Genomic DNA, 23,581 nt, shown 5'->3' on the forward strand with positions numbered 1-23,581 from the left:
CTGGCGCATCAATCTCACTGTTCTTAGCGTCTCTGCTCTTTGGTGTGGAAAGTCGTTAAAAGAAACTGACGTCACTCCGCTGAGGCAGCGTCTGTACTACTCCCGACGTCATCCCGGTGAGTAGGACACCTGTGGTGTCGTCCGACGCCACCTACCAACGCACAAGGGTATTGCTCAGAGAAAAAATCTCCGGATCCAGTCTGACACCTGGGGGGAAATCCTAATGTAAGGAATCTGCAACTAGAATATGTCTCTACCGGATGTTTTGTTACCAAAGTAAGTAACTTGTACTTCACTTGCAATAATTGGAAATTCAGTGTTCACTGAAGCATCAGCAATGTTTTGGCGAATTAACATCTCCAAGTTCATCTTGTTCGATGTTTATTACCAGAATTTATCTGATAGAGACTTCTAGTTGCAGATTCCTTCCCTTAGAGTTTCCCCCTGGCATCAGACTGGATCCAGAGATTTTTTTCAAGCAGTACATCTGCGTTCCGTCAGGTGGTATTGGGGAAACTCCGCGTGTGTAGTTGGTGTCATGGTCGCTGTGATGACGGTATGTTCGTATGTAGGCGCCACCCCTGCTCCCTCCTCATCTCTCTAGGGAGGACAAGGCCTCAGTGCCCCTGACTCCAAGGATAGTGCTCACAGGGCCTGGGGTCTCTCAGGGGAGTCTGGTTCCTCTGGGAACACTGAGGGCAGCCTCAGTGCAGAGGACCTCTTTTTAGCAGGGATGGCCAAAAGGACGAGCTTTGGAGAGACAGCTCCTGGCTGTAGAGAGGGAGAGATCAGAAATGGGCCTACCACCCACTAATGGTCGCAGCGACTTAAGACCTAGGGAAAGAGAGCAATGTGATACCCCTAAAATCCTCAAAGGGATTGTTCCCAAGCATGAGGATGATGATGACATCTCCAAGTGGTTCACAGCCTTTGAGATGGCCAGTAGAACCAGAAGATTGAAAAGTCTCACTGGGGAGCTCTCCCTTGGTAACTGTTCACTGGTAAGTGTAGGGATAGGCTACTCACACTCACTGGTGCAGATGCTGAGTCCTGTGCCCACATAAAGGCTACCCTGATTGAGGACTTTGGACTAACCAATGAGGAGTATTAGAATTAGGTTTAGGGGGTCTCACAAAACCTTGAGTCAGTCCTGGTTTGATTTTGTAGACTACTCAGTGAAAACACTAGATGGTTGGATAAGTGGAAGTGAAGTCCATGACTAAGATGGGCTTTACAGTTTATTTATGAAAGAACACATGTTGAGCATCAATACCTGGTAGACCTAGGTCCAATTTTCCCCAAGAATTGGGAAAGAAGGCAGACCACAAGACTAGGGTGACCAAAACTTCCACTGGGGGTGACCAAAAGAAAGGGGTTACAAAGTCTCCCCAGGGGAGGGGTGGTGAGACCCCTAAGGATAAAAGTAAGGAGTCTTCTAAAGGCCCCCATCTTGCTGGCTCCGGATTGGGCACCGAGAGTATGGTATCCAAAGCTATTGAGCAGGGCCACCAGATTCTCCACTCAGACTGCCTCTTCGGGTGGATCTTCTGTCACAGCAACAGGGGACGGTTCTCCACCCGAACACCTGAACCGGAGGGTGGGCCCCAGTCCTTTTTAGATGGGAACAAAGGTAAAACCTTTGATCCCAAAAAATCCTGGTGTTCCATCTGTATACAGAATGGGCACCAAGCTGAAGACTCGGCCTGTCCAAAAAAGAATCCCCCTGGTACTGCACCAGCTAGCTCTGGTATAGCCAGTCTACAGGTGGGATCAACAGTGTGGCCAGAGCAAATCAGGGTTTACACTGAAGCTACTTTAGTTTCTGAGGGTGGGGTAGATGTTGCCATTCTTGCTGTCTGGCCCTCAATATGAACAAATGCAGACCGCGTTCCTTGATTAATGGGAATAGAGTAGAAGCCTTGAGGGATACAGGTGCCAGTGTCACCATAGTGACAGAAAAAAACTTTTTACCCAGGACAGTACGTGGCTGGACAAACATATCCAGTTACCAATGCTGATAACATAACTAAGGTCCATCCCGTGGCTATGGAGTCCTTAGAATGGGGAGGGGTTACTGGCCTGAAATAGGCAGTGGTCTCTTCTGCAATTCCAGTTGAATGTCTGGCAGGGAATGACATGGAGTCCTCCACTTGGGCAGAGGTAGATCTCAAAACCCATGCAGCCCTGCTGGGAATCCCTGACATGATGTAGGAAAGTACCCTCTTTCTTTTCATGGTTACCCTCGTTTTTTGCTTGTTTCCAGTATGTTTGTCTGTGTCTACTGGGATCCTGATAACCAGGACTCCAGTAATTTTTAGGGTCGAACCTGCGTCGCATGCGCTCGTGCATGCGTATCGCTAGCAGAACGCTTTAGGTATTAGAAAAGGGCTCCGAGCCCCGTCGACGTCACGTCGGTGTCTTTCATTGGCAAGTTGGCTTGCCTGCTAGAATCCGCTTCTTTTGATTAGTGGAAGGCACGCATCTGTCATGTCTTTTCCAGTGGTTAGCCCTCCTTGAGCGCAGCGACCAAGTACAGAAAACATGCGAGGCTCGCTGGGTTTGTGGACTACTTTTTCTCTATTTTCGCAGCCTAATCTCACTTGGCAGAAGTCGAGCGCTTCGCATACTATCGACCTTGTTACACAGTTAATTGCACTTTTGCTGGTTACGTTCATAATTGCACTTTTGCCGATATGTATTATTACGTGTGAACTGTAGCAGCGCGATCGCTCTGTTTTCTTCTTTTAATGCAAGAAAAATCCGGTTGGGAGTTTACAACTGTGAACAGCTGTAATTCCGACAAATGCGAGACCCTAGTGCATTGCAAATGCTTGTTCTCTCTCCTGTAAATTGTACCTTTTCCTTCCCACAATTGGCATACTGGTCCCCCCATGTAAGTCCCTAGTATATGGTACCTAGGTACCCAGGGCATTGGGGTTTCAAGGGATCCCTATGGGCTGCAGCACTTATTCTGCCACCCATAGGGAGCCCATGCAAAGGGTTCTGCAGGCCTGCCATTGCAGCCTGCGTGAAACGGTCACTGCACCAGATCACTGGAAGACAGAGTGCAAATACCTGTGTGTGAGGACACCCCTACACTAACAGATGTGCCCCACAAACTCCAGATCCATTTTCCTGGACTTGGTGAGTGTGGGGACGCCATTTTACGCGTGTACTAGACATAGGTAACCACCTATGTCCAGCTACATAATGGTAACTCCGAACCTGGGCATGTTTGGTATCAAACATGTCAGAATCATACCCCAAACTGTTACAAGTGTTGGAAGTATGTTTCCATGCACTCTGGGGGCTTCTTAGAGGACCCCCAGCATTGCTACCAGCAGTCTACAGGGTTTTCCAGGCATCCGGAGCTGCTGCCACACCTTACACAGGTTTCTGCCCTTCTGCTGCTTGATCTGATCAAGCCCAGGAAGGCAGAACAAATGTGTTACCTCCCTCTCCCTTTGGAAATAGGTGTGACTCGCTTGGCAGGGGTAGCCTCCCCAAGCCACTGATTTGTTTTGAAGGGCACATTTGGTGCCCTCCGTGTATAAACCAGTCCACACTGGTTCAGGGACCCCCATTCCCTCCTCTAGCGCGAAACTGGACAATGCAAAGGGGAGTGACTACTCCCCTGTCCATCACCACCCCAGGGGTGGAGCCCAGAGCTACTCCAGAGGGTCCCTGGGTTCTGCTATCTTGTTTCCAAGGTTGGCAGGGAACTCTGGTAGAATCTGAGTGACGTCTGAGCCCCCTCCTGATAGGTGGTCACCCAGCTAGGTGACCAATCCCCCTTTCAGGGCTATTTAGGGTCTCTCTCTTGGGTGGCTCCTCCTATTCGGCTTGCAAGATTCCAGCAGGATTCTTCTGCAACCTCCACTTCGACTTCTGGCTATTGGAACCACCACTGGACCGTGCAGGAACCAACAATCTGCATCCACAGCAGACTTTTTGTTTCCACAGCTCCTTCCAGCTTCTGCAACATTTCCCTGGCTGTGAATCCCCTGAGGGCGGCAAGTCTTCAGTCTGCGCGAGAAGGAAGAAGGAATGTCCCTTGGAGTGGAGTCACTCCCCTGCATCCACAGGCACCAACTTCAACGATGGGCTGCATGGATCTCCTCTCATCCTGAGCTGCGTGGATCCTGCATCAAGGGTGGTGGCCTGGAGTAATCCTCTTGGTCCTCTTTGCCAGCTGTCCTACTTTGGTGAAGTTAAGCCCTTGACTTCCCACGCAGGACAGTACCCCTGTGCACCGTATCTCTTGCAGCTGCCAAGGCTTGTTTGCATCTCCTCCAGGGGATCTTCAGGCTCTGTGTAGACCCATTTCACAGCACTCCTTCCTGTGACGTACAGCCCTCTGCGTGCTTCTCCGGCGTGGGGCCCTTCTCCATTTGTGCTGCGTGGGCTCCTCTGCGACTTCTGGTTCCTCGTGCAGTAGGTCTCCTGTGGGGGCTGCCTTTTCTTCTGTGGACTCTCTGCCTTTTCTTCTGTGGACTCTCTGCCTTGCTGAGGGTCTCCCTAGGACTCTCCCCGTGGTTAAGTCCTCCCGGACCTTGCTGGTCCCCAGCAGCTCCACTTCTGCTTCACCGCAACTTCTGCCTTTGCCAAGGCTTGTTGGTGGCTTTTCCACGCCACTGACCAACTGCAATCATCCATCCGGCATGGGACGTCGACTGCATTCTCCAGGAACTCTTCACCTGCTCCAGGACTGCATTCTTGCCCGTATTTGTCCTACCGTCGAGCAACTCCTGCTTCCACAGCTGGCTGGGGAGTAGTTCCCACTCCCCCTGGACTCGTCCGTGACTTCTGGACTGGGTCCCCTTCTTCCACAGGTCTTCCTCTTCAGTAATCCACCAATTGTTTCTTACAGTCTTGTCTGGGTGTTGCATTTTCTTCTTTTCCTTTCTTTTGGGTGGTTTGGGGAAAATCTAGTAATTTACTCCTTTCTTCCTGGTTGCTAGGGGACACTGTGATACCTTCAGGGTTTCCTAGTACTCTCAGCTCCCCTCTACACATTCCACTTACCTAGGTGGGGGCCCTGTGTTCACATTCCATTTTTTAGTATATGGTTTGGGCTCCCCCTAGGGTCACTATTGTCTATTGCTATTTGCGCTGTTTTCTATCACTTTCTTTGTCTATTGCCGATTACTAGTCTGCATATCTAGTGTGTTACTTACGTCCTATTGGAGGGTTGCCTCTCTTACTTTTTGTTATTTGTGCCACTAAAATAAAGTACCTTTATTTTCATTACAATGTTTTCTTTCACGTGTGTAAGTGCTGTGTGACTACAGTGGTATTGCATGAGCTTTGCATGTCTCCTAAATAAGCCTTGGCTGCTCATCCGCAGCTACCTCTAGAGAGCCTGGCTTCTAGACACTACCTACACTTCACTTAGAGGGGATACCTGGACCTGGTATAAGGTGGAAGTACCACAGGTACCCACCATACACCAGGCCAGCTTCCTACATAATGAAAATGATCCTTTTGTGCTAGGGTATATTACCCCTAATCTACTTTCTGTCCACTGGAGGTATGACCCTGGTACTGTTGATATGCGCATTATGATCTCTGATCCTTATTGTGAAGAATTTTGATGAGAACATCCAATGATGTACGTATCAAGGTTTCCCCACACTCGGGTAGAATCTACTCATCTAGTCCTGCTGCCTCAGCCACAGCAACCAGCACAACGACCATAGAGTCCGCTACCACAGCAACAACCAGCCACACAGCCAACTACATCTCAGCCACTCAACTTTAATCGCCACCAAGGATAATAGATGCAGATACTACAAAAGAGAATGGCGCTGGGGTAGAGGAATAAGTTGATGTCCAGGAGGAAGTCCAGCCAAGTACCTAGCTCGAAAAATGTATCTCCTGCCTGTAGATTTCCCCCACAACATTTTCAGCTTTCTCTCACATAGTCCTAACATCTAAAAGATTTGTTTTACTGACCAAGTTCAACCAACTGATTGTTTTCTCTCTGACTTTAAATACATACCAAAGAAGGACACAAGAGTCATACTTATAGCGGATTAAATATGGAATAATGAAGAAAGAGCTAATGCAACGTTCAACTGTTGTCAGTGACTGTGCCAAGAATAGAGAAGAAATATTGAACTTTTAACTATGCCAGCATGCTTGATTGGTCATCCTAAGGCGCAGACTCTGTCGTGCAACGAGCTGCACAGTGCTGCTCACATAATCCATTACCTACGTGTATTGCTTCTCCTGAAAGAGAAGAAATGTGCTTGGATTCCCTAGACAAATAGGTTTTGTCACTGACTGATCTATTCATCTGGGCTGTAAATGTAATGCTGAACGTAGGCTGCTGTTATTGCCAAATGTGAAATATGGGAAACAGCATTTACGCCGCCGCCGAATTAATGGCATGCCTTTACAACGAACCTGAACAATGAAAGCATCTTTACAACATAAGTCTTTACAATGATATATATATATATATGTTCGGTGGCATGTGTAGCTGCAGATACACATGCTGTGCATTATCCTGCCATCTAGTATTGGGCTCGGAGTGTTACAAGTTGTTTTTCTTCAAAGAAGTCTTTTAGAGTCACGAGACTGAGGGACACCTCCATTTCGGCTCCATTGCGCATGGGCGTCGACTCCATCTTAAATTGTTTTCTTTTCGCCATCGGGTTTGGATGTGTTCCTCTTCGCTCCGTATTTCGAATCGGGAAAGTTAGCTAAATATTGAAAATTCAATGGTATTATTCTTGTTCGGTACCGGTTAGTGTTATTGTATCGGCACCGATAGCAGAAGCGCTCCGGCGGCCCTTCGGGGCTTCCGTTCTTCAGCAGGGCCTGGTCGGCCCGACCACATCCATCGTCGAAGACTAATGGACCGGACCCCCTTCCGCTTCTGTCCGAAGTACCACTCGAAGTATCCCTATACAGACCAACACCTGGTCTGTAATCTGTGTTTGTCACCAGAACACAGGGAGGATACTTGTGAGGCTTGTCGAGCGTTTCGATCTAAAAAGACTCTACGTGATCGAGCGAGAAGACTGCAAATGGCGTCGACACCGAGAGAACAACTCGACGCCGGAGAGGAGGAAAGAATTTCCATCCAGGGGACGGACTCTGACGAATCCGAAAGTGAGCGACCCTCGACGGTGCAGAAAACAGTGAGTAGAACTGCCCAGTCCAAAACGCACACTGAGATCGTTGAGGCCAATGGGACGCCACCGCCAGCAGGCCATGGCTTAACCCATCGAAAAGAAGGTGACCAAACATCGGCACCGAAAAAGGCCAAAGATTTGCCGAAGACTTCCGACTCAGGTCGAGATTGCGGCACCGAACGATTTCGACACCGAGAGTTCGACTCACCCAAAGTGAGAAAAATATCGTCAGAACCGAAAGACATTTTATGAAACATCAGTACCGAAAAAAGCGGCTTCGGAGCTGAAAAGAAGCTCTAACACAGAAGAGAAAGGACGTTCCAGCCAAATGCATAAAAGACACAGGTTTGAGCAGGAAATTTGTATGGATGAACCAGACCATACGCAAAGGAGGTTGCATATCCAGAAAGAGACTGGGAAAATACAAACTCTTCCTCCAATTAAAACCAAACGAAAACTGCCATTTCAGGAGACAAAAATGCAGCCGAAGGCGAAGGTGGCCAGAGAAAAATCCCCACCACCAAGGTTTTCACCGCAACCTTCCCCACTACACTCACCACAACTCTCTCCAGTGGGAACACCTCCAATGCAGTCACCTACACATACAGGGATGACACAGGATGATCCTGATGCATGGGACTTATATGATGCACCAGTATCAGATAACAGTCCGGATTGTTACCCAACAAAGCTGTCACCTCCAGAGGACAGTACTGCGTATACGCAAGTACTATCCAGGGCAGCTACGTTCCACAACGTAGCAATGCATTCTGAGCCAATAGAGGATGATTTCCTGTTCAACACCTTGGCATCCACCCACGCTTCCTACCAGAGTCTGCCAATGCTCCCGGGTATGCTCAAACATGCAAAACAAGTATTCCAGGAGCCAGTTAAAGGAAGGGCTATCACGCTTAGGGTGGAGAAGGAGTACAAGCCTCCCCCAACGGATCCTGTGTTTATAACACAACAACTTACACCGGACTCGGTAGTTGTAGGAGCAGCAAGAAAGAAGGCAAACTCTCAATCGTCAGGAGACGCTCCACCACCTGACAAAGAGAGTAGAAAGTTTGACGCAGCGGGCAAACGAGTGGCAGCACAGGCAGCCAATCAGTGGCGGATTGCTAATTCGCAAGCCCTACTTGCTCGCTACGATAGGGCACACTGGGACGAGATGCAACACATTATACAACACTTGCCAAAAGAACACCAGAAACGTGCCCAGCAGGTTGTGGTAGAAGGACAGGTAATATCCAACAACCAAATAAGGTCCGCACTAGACTCGGCAGCACGAACGGTCAACACTGCGGTAATCATTCGCAGGCATGCATGGTTAAGAAGCTCTGGATTCAAGCCAGAAATCCAACAAGTGGTGTTGAACATGCCTTTTAACCAAGAACAATTGTTTGGGCCGGAAGTGGACACAGCAATTGAAAAGCTAAAGACAGACATGGACACGGCCAAAGCCATGGGTGCGCTCTACTCCCCACAAGGCAGAGGCACATTTAGAAAGCCACAATTCAGAGGGGGTTTTCGAATGCAAACACCAGAGCCTTCCACCTCTCAAACCAGACCCACCTATCAGGCACAATACCAGAGGGAAGCGTTTCGTGGCTCATATAGAGGAGGACAATTCCCAAGAGGAAGGGGAAAGTTTCAGACACCTAAAACAAGCCAAACCAAACAGTGACTCCAATGTCACAAAACCCCAGCACTTCTCACCAGTGGGGGGGAGACTTAACGCATACTATCAGAACTGGACACACATTACCACAGACGCATGGGTCCTAGCCATTATCCAACATGGTTATTGCATAGAATTCACAAATTTCCCGCCAGATGTGCCCCCAAGTGCACACAATCTGTCCAAACAACACTTAGACCTATTACAAATAGAAGTCCAAGCACTATTACAAAAACAAGCAATAGAGCTAGTACCCAACCATCTGAAAGGAACATATTTCCTAATTCCAAAGAAGGACAAAACGTTAAGACCTATCTTAGATCTCAGAACACTGAATCTCTTCATCAAGTCAGACCACTTCCACATGGTAACACTTTAAGACGTGGTTCCCTTATTAAAAAAGGAGGACTACATGTCAACATTGGATCTCAAGGATGCGTACTTTCACATACCCATCCATCCTTCCCACAGAAAATACTTAAGGTTTGTAATACACGGCGTACACTATCAATTCAAAGTGTTACCGTTCGGGATAACAACAGCCCCAAGGGTATATTCACAAAATGCCTAGCAGTAGTAGCCGCTCACATAAGGAGACAGCACATGCACCTATTCCCATACTTAGACGACTGGCTAATAAAAACCAACACTCAAAAACAGTGTCTTCTTCACACACAATACGTTATAGAAACTCTGTAAGGAAATGCCTCCTTGGCATGGTTACCCCCTGACTTTTTGCCTTTGCTGATGCCAAGTTATGATTTGAAAGTGTGCTGAGGCCTGCTAACCAGGCCCCAGCACCAGTGTTCTTTCCCTAACCTGTACCTTTGTTTCCACAATTGGCACACCCTGGCATCCAGGTAAGTCCCTTGTAACTGGTACCCCTTGTACCAAGGGCCCTGATGCCAGGGAAGGTCTCTAAGGGCTGCAGCATGTCTTATGCCACTCTGGGGACCCCTCACTCAGCACAGACACACTGCTTGCCAGCTTGTGTGTGCTAGTGGGGATAAAATGACTAAGTCGACATGGCACTCCCCTCAGGGTACCATGCCAACCTCACACTGCCTATAGGTATAGATAAGTCACCCCTCTAGCAGGCCTTACAGCCCTAAGGCAGGGTGCACTATACCATAGGTGAGGGCATAGGTGCATGAGCACTATGCCCCTACAGTGTCTAAGCAAAACCTTAGACATTGTAAGTGCAGGGTAGCCATAAGAGTATATGGTCTGGGAGTCTGTCATGCACAAACTCCACAGCACCATAATGGCTACACTGAAAACTGAGAAGTTTGGCATATATATATGTGTTCGATGGCATCTGTAGCTGCAGATACACATGCTGTGCACATCCCGCCATCTAGTGTTGGGCTCTGAGTGTTACAAGTTGTTTTTCTTCGAAGAAGTCTTTTTCAAGTCACGAGATCGAGGGACTCCTCCCCTTTCGTGACATTTTCCATATAGATAGATATATAGATATATATATATATATATATTTATACTTAATTCTTAGCTATATTATTTTCACTATACATTTGTCTTTACCATACATGCCTTTAGAACAAAATGATAACTATTTTACAGGTAAATATAAACCCATTGTACACATATGTAAAATAAAATAAGAGGGTTTATACTTTTTTTTTTTTTTTTTTTTTTTTTACTATTTTCAGTTTTTGCAAATAACAATGCGGCATCAGAAAACCACAAGTATGTCATAGGTTAGATACATATAATGCATAGGTGGTGACATCTACAACTGGTGGACATGAGGACTCTATCCAAAGGCTGTACCTGCAGGCTCAATCGAGTAACATTAAGTTTCAAATCCCTACTAACATTGAATGTAAAGAAATTTGAGTTTCTGCTGGAAATCATTCTGAGTGGGCGAGAGTACAGCAAGCATGCAAGCATGCCCTCGCCACCTACCTTACACCATACCACACGGTCCCGGAACCCTCAGCCTCAACAGCAGTCTGTGAGCATCCTCCCCACTCTATGGTGTCTGTGTATTGCCTTCCTCAACACCTTGGTTTCCACCTGGTATGAACCCCATATAATCTGGGGACGATTACGGGGTGGCATATAAAAGGGTTTACATTTACCTGCAAAAACTTAGATTTTTGTGGTAGAGGCAAATTCATGGTAAAGAAAGTTGTTTTAAAAACTTTTAATTTAAAAACTTTCATTGTAAACACACATTTGTTAAGGGATTGTTGTAAAGGAATTTATTGTTAAGCCAGTCGTGGTTCATACAACCATTAAATATTGGCCATTTTCTCGAACTTTTTCCAAAATAGAAAAGAGAAGAGCCTATTTCTGTACTAAGGAAAGGGAAGAATCTTATGCAGCTATCATTGATAAAGCTATGGATGTGTGCAATGTTGGATTCCATCAGCTATCTGGAGCTGCACTACTATGTCAAGGCTGACTTAGGTGTACCACATTATGACCAGTAATGCAAATAATGCAAATCCTTGTTTGGCCGCCATGTAGGATGCCCTTCAGAATTTGTTACCACGTCGGTACAGACTTCCACACCGACCTGAGGTCGGTCCGAGCTCGACTAGTGTTGTACTACGAGAAAACAAGAGTATCCGGTTATTATACCACTGGGCTTCTACTACTATTCAATTGTCTTAAAGGCTTTCTTCTCTTTTTGGCCATGACTTGGACCATATACAAGAAACATATAGGATCTCCCAGGACACTGAGGATAAGTGTGATGGATTACTCCCCACAACCCTCACTATGCTGATGGTGCACTATTCTTGGTTTTACGAAATGGCAGTGAGCTATACAACACGCCTGAAACAGTGGTTGACTTGCCACATGGGCTTCTACTGGGAGAAAGTATCTTGTTTGCAGCTGCGGTCTGGAGGACGCTTAGTTACTAGGTCTGCATCTTCCCTCCAGTGAGACTCAAAGTTTCTGACAGATTCATTTACCAGGGCCAGTGTTGCCTAACCCTTGATACTATTTAATGATGCCCTCACTGCCTTGATGACTCAATGGTTCAAGTTGTATTCTTGCCCTCCTGTCTACCAGCAAATAGACCTATGACATAGGTTCGTACCAAAAGTATGAACAGATTTCCACCTAAAAGAAGCTGTCTTTTTTAAATATTCCTTCTCTGCCCCATTAAATGCTGCTAAGAGCGTTGTACGCTTACTACACGTGGGTAGCCTTTTTAGGTTTTGGCTAGCAAAGACAAAACACTTCAGGAACTCTGAGCTATTTGTCTTTATTTGCCCTTCAAGCAAAGGTAGGCCTTCATCAGAACAAAGGATTGCAAGATATGTTACAACATTAGTAGCCTTTTATCATCTTAAGGCCACAGGCCCCTTTGAACGAAAATATGGGCATACTCCGCAAAAGAGTAGTGCGACTACAGCTTTGTACACAAGAGGGCTATTCATAGACATTTGCAGGACGGCAACTTAGAAAAACCACCATAATGTTACTGAGCAATCCTGGTCGGATAAAGAAGCAGCATAGGATTGGCTGTAGGACAGGCTGCTCTTCGTAACCTCTTCTGATAAGGTGAGCCTCATTCCTTTCCTTTAGTGAAATATAATGTGTACCCCTTGAAACCGAGAAAGATCTAGTGCTGGAGAAGAAAACGAGTTACCTGTATTATCACTTCCCTAACATTGGTATCTTTCATAGATTAAATTGTGGCCCTTCCTCCTTCCCTCTTTTTACTTTGTCTGTTGACTATGCATTACATGTGTTTGAAAGTTTGAGATTTAATAACATTTTAGAAGAGGAGTGGAGTTCATGGCCCTTAAAGCACATTGTCTGAAGTGTGAGCCTTTTCAAATGAGGACTACTAGACATGCATTTTTTTTTTTTTGTAAATGTTTGCATGGAAGATTGTTTTCTATACTGCTCAGTATGTACCAGAGCCTTACTGTAAGGAAACGGCTCCCTGTTGCAATTACCCCCCACTTTTTGCCTGATACTGATGCTGACTTGACTGAGAAGTGTGCTGGGACCCTGCTAACCAGGCCCCAGCACCAGTGTTCTTTCACCTAAAATGTACCATTGTCTCCACAATTGGCACAACCCTGGCACCCAGGTAAGACCCTTGTAACTGGTACCCCTGGTACCAAGGACCCTGATGCCAGGGAAGGTCTCTAAGGGCTGCAGCATGTCTTATGCCACCCTAGGGACCCCTCACTCAGCACAGACACACTGCTTGCCAGATTGTGTGTGCTGGTGGGGAGAAAATGACTAAGTCGACATGGCACTCCCCTCAGGGTGCCATGCCAACCTCACACTGCCTATGGCATAGGTAAGTCACCCCTCTAGCAGGCCTTACAACCCTAAGGCAAGGTGCACTATACCACAGGTGAGGGCATAGGTGTATGAGCACTATGCCCCTACAGTGTCTAAGCAAAACCTTAGACATTGTAAGTGCAGGGTAGCCATAAGAGTATATGGTCTGGGAGTCTGTCAAAAACGAACTCCACAGCTCCATAATGGCTACACTGAATACTGGGAAGTTTGGTATCAAACTTCTCAGAATAATAAACCCACACTGATGCCAGTGTTGGATTTATTAAAAAATGCACACGGGCATCTTAGGGATTCCCCCTGTATTTTACCCAATTGTTCAGTGCAGGACTGACTGGTCTGTGCCAGCCTGCTGCTGAGAGACGAGTTTCTGACCCCATGTGGTGAGGGCCTTTGTGCTCTCTGGGGACAGAAACAAAAGCCTGCTCTGGGTGGAGGTGCTTCACACCTCCCCCTGCAGGAACTGTAACACCTAGCAGTGAGCCTCAAAGGCTCCGGCTTCGTGTTACAATGCCTCAGGGCACTCCAGCTAGTGGAGATGCCCGCCCCCTGGACACAGCCCCCACTTTTGGCGGCAAGTCCAGGGGAGATAATGAGAAAAATAAGGAGGAGTCACCCACCAGTCAGAACAGCCCCTAAGGTGTCCTGAGCTTAGGTGACCCCTGCCTTTAGAAATCCTCCATCTTGATTTTGGAGGATTCCCCCTATAGGAATAGGGATGTGCCCTCCTCCCCTCAGGGAGGAGGCACAAAGAGGGTGTAGCCACCCTCAAAGACAGTAGCCATTGGCTACTGCCCTCCCAGACCTAAACACACCCCTAAATTGAGTATTTAGGGGCCCCCAGAACCTAGGAAAACAGATTCTGCTGACCTGAAGCCCTGCAGAGAAGACACCAACTGCTTTGGCCCCAGCCCTACCGGTCTGTCTCCCCACTTCAAGAAAAACTGCAACAGCGACGCGTCCCCCAGGGTCCAGCGACCTCTGAAGCCTCAGAGGACTACCCTGCATCTAAAAGGACCAAGAACTCCTGATGACAGCGGCTTTGCTCCAAATAAGATACAACTTTGCAACAAAGAAACAACTTTTAAAGGACTGCACATTTCCCACCGGAAGCGTGAGACTTTCCACTCTGCACCCGATGCCCCCGGCTCGACCTGCGGAGAACCAACACTACAGGGAGGACTCCCCGGCGACTGCGACCCTGTGAGTAGCCAGAGTTGACCCCCCTGAGCCCCCCAGCGATGCCTGCAGAGGGAATCCAGAGGCTCCCCCTGACCGCGACTGCCTGCTTCTAAGAACCCAACGCCTGGTAAAGACACTGCACCCGCAGCCACCAGGACCTGAAGGATATGACCTCCAGAGCAGAAGCGACCCCCAGGTGGCCCTCTCCCTTGCCCAGGTGGTGGCTACCCAGAGGAGTCGTTCACCCCCGCCTCCCCCCCCCGCCTGCCTGCTTCCCTGAAGAGACCCCTGGGTCTCCCATTGAAACCTATTGCAAATCCTATGTCTGTTTGCACTCTGCACCTGGCTGCCCCCGTGCCGCTGAGGTTGTACTTTCTGTGCTGACTTGTGGTCCCCCCCCCCCCAGTGCCCTACAAAACCCCCCTGGTCTGCCCTCCAAAGTCGCGGGTACCTACCTGCTGGCAGACTGGAACTGGGGCACCCCCTTCTCCATTGAAGCCTAAGCGTTTTGGCCAGCATTTTGACCTCTGCACCTGACCGGCCCTGAGCTTCTGGTGTGGTAACTTTGGGGTTGCCCTGAACCCCCAACGGTGGGCTACCTTGGACCCAACTTTGAACCCTGTAGGTGGTTTACTTACCTGCAAAACTAACAAATACTTACCTCCCCCAGGAGTGTCTAGTTTTAAAATAGCTTATTGCCATTTTTGCCAAAACTGTACATGCTATTTTTTGATTCAAAGTTCCTATGATACCTGAGTGAAGTACCTTTCATTTAAAGTATTAATTGTAAATCTTGAACCTGTGGTTCTTAAATTCTAAGAAAATATATTGTTCTATATAATAACCTGTTGGCCTGGAATTGTCTTTGAGTGTGTGTTCCTCATTTATTGCCTGTGTGTGTACAACAAATGCTTAACACTACCCTCTGATAAGCCTACTGCTCGACCACACTACCACAAAATAGAGCATTCGAATTATCTCTTTTTACCACTATCTTACCTCTAAGGGGAACCCTTGGACTCTGTGCATGCTATTTCTTACTTTGAAATAGTACATACAGAGCCAACTTCCTACACTTACACTTTGCTGATGGGTAAGATTCAAGCATATAAATCTCGGAATGATACCAGCACTGGAGAACTGAAGTTCCATTTAATTAACTCATTTTCATGTTTCTCAGAGATGCTGTCACTCCTGCACTCATTAAACAAAAATAAAGCGGGGGGGGTTGGTGGTGTGCATAAGAGCATGCTTCGGCAACATATCTGTAGGAAAGCACCCTCTTTGTGGCATGGTTACCCCCACTTTTGCCTGCTGCCATTGTGTTTTGACTGTTTTCATTGAGATCCTGCTAACCAGGACCCCACTGATTGTGCTCTCTCCCTGTTGGACTTTGCACACCCCACAGTTGGCATACTGGCGCCCCATGTAAGTCCCTAGAATATGGTACGTGGGTACCCAGGCATTGGGGCACCAGGGGTTCCCCATGGGCTGCAGTATGTATTGTGCCACCCATGGGAGCCCATGCAAAATCTGTCTGCGGGCCTGCCATTGCAGCCTATATGAAAAGGTGCATGCACCCTTTCACTGCAGGTCACTGTCAGTCACCCCTATGGTAGGCCATCCTAGCCCAGAGGGCAGGGTGCAGGTACCTGTGTGTGAGAGTACCCCTGCATGAGCAGAGGTGCCCCTGCGAATTCCAACTCCATTACACTGGACTTCGTGAGTGCGGGAAAGCCATTTTACCTGTGTACTGGATACAGCTACATAATGGTAACTCCGTACCTGGGCACGTTAAGGTTCTAACATGTCGGAATCATATCCCAATACTTTTGCCAGTATTGGTTGTATGATTCCATGCACTCTGGGGACTCCTTAGAGGTCCCCCAGCTTTGCTCCAACCAGTCTTCTGGGGTTTTGGGGCAGCTTGCACTGCCACCCCCAACCCCTGACAGGGTTATGCCCTCCTGCTGCTTGACCAGCTCCGGCAGAGGAAGGCAGAACAAAGAATTTCCTGTGAGGTAACACCCTCTCCCTTGGAAATAGGTGTTAAATTGCTTGGGAGGGGTAGCTTCCCCAATCCGTCGTTATGTATTGAAGGGCACATTTGGTGCCCTCCTTGCTTAAACGGGTTTGCACCAGTCCAGGGACCCCCGGTCAATTCTCTGTTGTGAAACTGGACAATGGAAAAGGGATTGATCACTCCCCTGTCCATCACCACCCCAGAGGTGGTGCCCAGAGCTCCTCCAGGTGGCCAGTTGATTCTACCATCTTGAATTCAAGGTGGGCAGAGGCCCCTGGGAGCATCTGATTGGCCAAGTCAGGTAGGTGAAATCACAGCCCCCTCCTTATAGGTGGTCACCCTGCTAGGTCACCAATCCCCGTTCCTGGACTATTTAGGGTCTCCCTCTTGGGTGGGTCCTCAGATTCGACGTGCAAGATTCCAGCAGGACTCCCCTGCGTCATTTACTTCATCGCCTGTCCACTGGGACTGCAGTGGGACCCTCCAGGAACCGAGAATCTGCAACTTCAGGGATGCCTCTGCTATACAACATTGTTTCTCCGGCTCCTTCCAGCAACTGCAACATTTCCTTGGCTGTGCACCTCTATCCTCTGAGGGCGATAAGTCTTCAGCCTGCACAAGATGTAAGAAGAAAACTCCCTTGGAGTGAAGGAGTCATTCCCCTGCATCTGCAGGCTATGACTGCAACGACGACTGGCCGCGTGGATCTTCTCTCCTCTGGAGCTGAGTGGATCCTACATCACAGTTGGTGGTCGGAAGGGGTCCCCTTGGTACTCTGGCAGCTTTCCAACTTGGGAAGAAATAAGCCTTTGCCTCTCCTTGCAGGACAGTACCCCTGTGCACAGCGACTTTTGCAGCTACCAAGTCTTGTTTGTTCCTCCTCCAAGGAATCTTCGGGCTCCCTCTAGCCTGGGCCCCCAGCACTCTTCCCTGCAAAGCAGAGTCTCCTGCCTGCTGCCCCAATGACATGGGACTCTTTTTCAGGTGTGCTGAGTGGGCCTCACTGCGACTCCTGTGCCTGCTGCCAGTGGGTTGCCTGTAGGGGCTGCCTCCACTTCTTGTGACTCTCCCAGCTGCTGAGCGTCACACCGGACTCCCCTTCTTGGGTCGAGTGCCCTGGACCTTGTTGGTCCTCTTAAGCGTTGCAAAACTTCTTCTCTGACTCTTGCATTTGCCAAGGCTTGGTGGTTTTCCAGCACCACTAACCAACTGCATTATGACCGCTGACGTGGGACATCACTTGCATCACTCCTGGGACTCCTTTTTGGCTCCTGTGCTGCACTGCTGACCTTCTTCGTCCACAGTCGACCTGGTTCTGCATCCACAGAAGGTTGGGAAGTGGCCCCTTCCACAAAAGGACACGCCATCTTGAACTGGACTTGGCCCCCTTTCGTTGCAGGTCCTCTTCTGTCAGGATCCACCTATGGGTTCTTCCAGTCTTGGTTGGGTCTTGCATAATCCTTTTCCAAAGTCCTCCCGTTGGTTTTGGGGAAAACCATGTACTTGCCTCTGCTCCCCTGGTCGCTGGGGGTCACTCTGGTACTCACCTCTTGGGGGTTCCTATTTCCTTCAGCTCCCCTCTATTGATCCCACTTCCTTGGGTGGTGGACTGCCTTTCACATTCCACTTTCTTAGTATATGTTTTGGCTCTTCGATAGTGCCCTCACTATTTGCTATTGCTTTTGCCATGGCATATTGCTTTCTATGCTATTTACTGATTCCTAATGTGTATATAATACTGTGTTTAGTATCCTCCAGTAGGGGTATTGCCTATACAGTATTTTAGTATTTGTGTTACTATAATAAAGTATATTTATTTATGTAACCCTGAGTGTTTTCTTTCATGTGTGTGAGTACTAAGTGTGGCTACAGTGGTATTGCATGAGCTTTCCCTGCCTTCTAGTGTGTTGGGATATTGTTTGAGTCTCCTAATATTATTTGAAATAAGCTACTTGGTACTTTTATTTATTAACAGAGAATGCTAATGATCTCATGTGCACTTTGGTTTCACTGTTTTAAGGACTCCTGCATTCCTGCTCGTCCTAAGTGTTCATCTTCTTTGTCTGTCTTCCTGTGCACAGAACCCTCAGATGCCTAGACTGGGGCTCCTGGCGGTTGCGTTCTCCAGTGGCTTTGTGGAAATCTACAGCCTGCCTCACTCTGAATCCTTACACGCCTACAAGCAATTGCAGGTAAAAGGTAGGAAGAGACGGACCCTATTTTAGTGCCCAGTGTGTGATGCCCTCAACCTTTGTCTTTGTAGAACAGCTATTCATTTATCTCACGGCGTGCCTTTTATACAATCACAAAATGTTTATTCTTAAAGTGTGTATAGACTTGTCATTTCTTATCTTGCACTCTTTTTATTAGAAAACATACTGTTCGATGGCATCTGTCTCTGTAGATACGCATGTTCTGCAATAGCTCGCCATCTGGTGTTGGGCCGGAGTGTTACAAGTTGTTTTTCTTCGAAGAAGTCTTTCGAGTCACGGGACCGAGTGACTCCTCCTTTTGTCTCCATTGCGCATGGGCGTCGACTCCATCTTCGATTGTTTTTTTTCCGCCATCGGGTTCGGACGTGTTCCTGTCGCTCCGAGTTTCGGAACGGAAAATTAGCTAATTTCTGAAGATTTTCGTCGGTATTGTTGCGTTCGGGATCGGCGTACTTAGATTCCACACCGCATCGAAGATCGAAGAGCTCCGGTGCCCTTCGGGGTAGTTTTTCGATCCTCCGTCGGGGCCTGGTCGGCCCGACCACGTGCTGAAGAACGCCGATGGAACGGACCCCGTTCCGTTTCTGCCCCAAATGCCACAATAAATACCCCTACACAGACCAACACTTGGTCTGCAACCTGTGCCTGTCACCTGAGCACAGCGAAGACACCTGCGAGGCCTGTCGTGCGTTCCGGTCCCGAAAAACACTCCGAGACTGTCGAGCCAGAAGACTTCAAATGGCGTCCGCACCGACAGCCCAACGGGAGTTCGAGGAACAGGAAGAAGAAGGTACCTTCTCGATCCAAGACTCAGACTCCGAAGGATTCGACGATACACAAACCGTGAGTAAGACGTCGAAAACCACACAAAGAAACATTTACAAGGCCCAGGGGACGCCACTGCCACCAGGCCATGGCTCGACCCATAAATTCGGTGACCGACCGTCGGCACCGAAAAAGGCCCAAACAGTGCCGAGATCGTCCGACTCCGGTCGAGACACCGGCACGCAGCCTTCTCGGGACCGAGAAAGTGCTGGAGACAAGCCTCGACACCGAGATGCCGGTGTGGACACGGCTCGACGCCGAGACAGCGGCACCGAAACAGATCGACGCCGAGAGGTTTCGGCCCCGAAAAGGAAAAAAGTCACCTCGGAGCCGAAAAAACACGCAGACAAAGTTTCGATGCCGAAACAAACTGCAAGCGACCCAGCTTCAGGCTCTTATACGGAAGAGCACTCGCTAACCTCCCAAATGCAAAAGCATAGGTTTGAGGAAGAGCTACAAGCAACTGATGTGGACCATACGCAAAAGCGTATCTTCATTCAGCAGGGGACAGGAAAAATAAGCACCCTTCCCCCCATTAGGAGAAAGAGAAGGTTGGAGTTCCAGACGGAACAAGCACCACAACCAAAAGTGGTGAAAAGAGTTACACCACCACCCTCTCCTCCGCCCGTGATTAACGTTTCACCAGCACAAACTCCATCACACTCCCCAGCTCACACCACCATGAGCCAGGGTGACCAAGATCAGGACGCATGGGACCTATACGACGCCCCAGTGTCAGATAACAGCCCGGAGGCATACCCTACAAAGCCATCTCCACCAGAAGACAGCACCGCGTACTCTCAGGTGGTGGCTAGAGCAGCACAATTTCACAACGTAAGCCTCCACTCAGAACAGGTCGAGGATGATTTCTTGTTCAACACACTCTCCTCCACCCACAGCTCCTACCAAAGCCTGCCTATGCTCCCTGGTATGCTCCGGTACGCAAAAGACATATTTAAGGAGCCGGTCAAAAGTAGGGCAATCACACCAAGGGTGGAAAAAAAGTATAAGCCGCCTCCTACAGACCCGGTTTTCATCACTACACAGCTGCCACCAGACTCTGTTGTTGTAGGAGCAGCTAGGAAAAGGGCCAACTCTCACACATCTGGAGATGCACCACCCCCAGATAAAGAAAGCCGCAAGTTCGATGCAGCTGGTAAGAGAGTCGCAGCACAAGCTGCAAACCAGTGGCGCATCGCGAACTCCCAGGCACTACTTGCGCGCTATGACAGAGCCCACTGGGACGAGATGCAACATCTCATTGAACATCTGCCCAAGGACTTCCAAAATAGGGCAAAACAAGTGGTTGAGGAGGGACAAACCATCTCCAACAACCAGATACGTTCCTCCATGGACGCTGCAGATACAGCTGCACGGACAATTAATACATCTGTAACTATCAGAAGGCATGCATGGCTCCGAACGTCTGGATTTAAACCAGAGATTCAACAAGCAGTTCTCAATATGCCTTTTAATGAAAAAGAACTGTTCGGTCCAGAAGTGGACACAGCGATTGAGAAACTCAAAAAAGATACGGACACTGCCAAAGCCATGGGCGCACTCTACTCCCCGCAGAGCAGAGGGAATTACAGCACATTCCGTAAAACGCCCTTTCGAGGGGGGTTTCGGGGTCAAAGCACACAAGCCAGCACCTCACAAGCAACACCGTCCACTTACCAGGGACAGTATAGAGGAGGTTTTCGGGGACAATATAGAGGAGGGCAATTCCCTAGAAATAGAGGGAGATTTCAAAGCCCCAAAACCCCTACTACTAAACAATGACTCACATGTCACTCACCCCCTCCACACAACACCAGTGGGGGGAAGAATAGGTCATTATTACAAAGCATAGGAGGAAATCACTACAGACACTTGGGTTCTAGCACTTATCCAACATGGTTATTGCATAGAATTTATACAATTCCCTCCAAACATACCACCAAAAGCACAAAATTTAACAACACACCATTCCAATCTCCTGGAGATAGAAGTGCAGGCACTATTGCAAAAGAATGCAATCGAATTAGTGCCAAACATACAAATAAACACAGGAGTTTACTCACTGTACTTTCTGATACCAAAGAAGGACAAAACGCTGAGACCAATCCTAGACCTCAGAGTAGTGAACACTTTCATCAAATCAGACCACTTCCACATGGTCACACTACAAGAAGTATTGCCATTGCTAAAACTGCACGACTACATGGCAACTTTAGACCTCAAGGATGCTTATTTCCATATACCAATACACCCATCGCACAGGAAATACCTAAGGTTTGTATTCAAAGGAATACATTACCAATTCAAGGTACTGCCTTTCGGATTAACAACCGCACCAAGAGTCTTTACCAAATGTCTAGCAGTAGTCGCAGCACACATAAGAAGGCAGCAAATACATGTGTTCCCATATCTAGACGACTGGCTAATCAAGGCCCATTCGTTAATAGAGTGCTCAAATCACACAAATCATATCATACAAACCCTCTTCAAACTAGGGTTCACCGTCAATTTCACAAAATCCAAAATTCTGCCACGCAAGGTACAACAATACCTGGGAGCCATAATAGACACATCAAAAGGAGTAGCCACTCCAAGTCCACAAAGAATTCTAAATTTCAACACCATCATACAACGCATGTATCCAACACAAAAGATACAGGCAAAGATGGTATTACAACTCCTAGGCATGATGTCATCATGCATAGCCATTGTCCCAAACGCAAGACTGCACATGAGGCCATTACAACAATGCCTAGCATCACAGTGGTCTCAAGCACAGGGTCACCTTCTAGATCTGGTGTTAATAGACCGCCAAACTTACCTCTCGCTTCTGTGGTGGAACAACATAAATTTAAACAAGGGGCGGCCTTTCCAAGACCCAGTGCCACAATACGTAATAACAACAGATGCTTCCATGACAGGGTGGGGAGCACACCTCGATCAACACAGCATACAAGGACAATGGAACGTACATCAAACAAAACTGCATATCAATCACCTAGAACTTCTAGCAGTTTTTCAAGCACTAAAAGCTTTCCAACCAATAATAGTTCACAAATACATTCTCGTCAAAACAGACAACATGACAACAATGTATTATCTAAACAAGCAGGGAGGGACGCACTCCACGCAGTTAAGCCTGCTAGCACAAAAAATTTGGCATTGGGCAATTCACAACCAAATTCGCCTAATTGCACAGTTTATACCAGGGATACAAAATCAACTCGCAGACAATCTCTCTCGAGATCACCAACAGGTCCACGAATGGGAAATTCACCCCCAAATTCTGAACACTTATTTCAAACTCTGGGGAACACCTCAGATAGACTTGTTTGCGACAAGGGAGAACGCAAAATGCCAAAACTTCGCATCCAGATACCCACACAAACAATCCCAAGGCAATGCCCTATGGATGAACTGGTCAGGGATATTTGCTTACGCTTTTCCTCCTCTCCCTCTCCTTCCTTACCTGGTAAACTAACTCAGTCAAAGCAAACTCAAACTCATATTGATAGCACCAACTTGGGCAAGGCAACCCTGGTACACAACGCTGCTAGACCTATCAGTGGTACCCTGCATCAAATTGCCCAACAGGCCAGATCTGTTGACACAGCACAACCAAAAGATCAGACACCCAGATCCAGCATCGCTGAATCTAGCAATCTGGCTCCTGAAATCCTAGAATTCGGGCACTTTCAACTTACCCAAGAATGTATGGAAGTCATAAAACAAGCAAGAAGGCCATCCACCAGGCACTGCTATGCAAGTAAATGGAAGAGGTTTGTTTGCTACTGCCATATTAATCAAATACAACCATTACACACAACTCCAGAACATGTAGTGGGTTACTTGCTTCACTTACAAAAATCTAACCTAGCTTTCTCTTCCATTAAGATTCACCTTGCAGCAATATCTGCATACCTGCAGACTACCTATTCAACTTCCCTATATAAGATACCAGTCATTAAAGCATTCATGGAGGGCCTTAGGAGAATTATACCACCAAGAACACTACCTGTTCCTTCATGGAACCTAAATGTTGTCCTAACTAGACTTATGGGTCCACCTTTTGAACCCATGCACTCCTGCGACATACAGTTCCTAACCTGGAAGGTGGCATTTCTCATCGCCATTACTTCCCTAAGAAGAGTAAGCGAGATTCAGGCGTTTACTATACAGGAACCTTTTATACAACTACACAAAAATAGTCGTCCTAAGG

General features: G+C 47.9%; 1 protein-coding gene across 1 annotated transcript in view; it reads left to right on the top strand.

The window, feature by feature from the left end:
- Window positions 1-23,581, top strand: part of GTF3C2 (general transcription factor IIIC subunit 2) — a 720,157-nt gene that overhangs the window by 325,831 nt on the left and 370,745 nt on the right. The window contains exon 10 of the mRNA XM_069236502.1: window positions 18,406-18,523. Coding sequence (XP_069092603.1) covers window positions 18,406-18,523 — 118 coding nt within the window. The remainder of the gene's footprint in view (window positions 1-18,405; window positions 18,524-23,581) is intronic.

Source organism: Pleurodeles waltl, chromosome 5, assembly GCF_031143425.1.
Source record: "Pleurodeles waltl isolate 20211129_DDA chromosome 5, aPleWal1.hap1.20221129, whole genome shotgun sequence".
Classification (NCBI taxonomy): Eukaryota; Metazoa; Chordata; class Amphibia; order Caudata; family Salamandridae; genus Pleurodeles; species Pleurodeles waltl.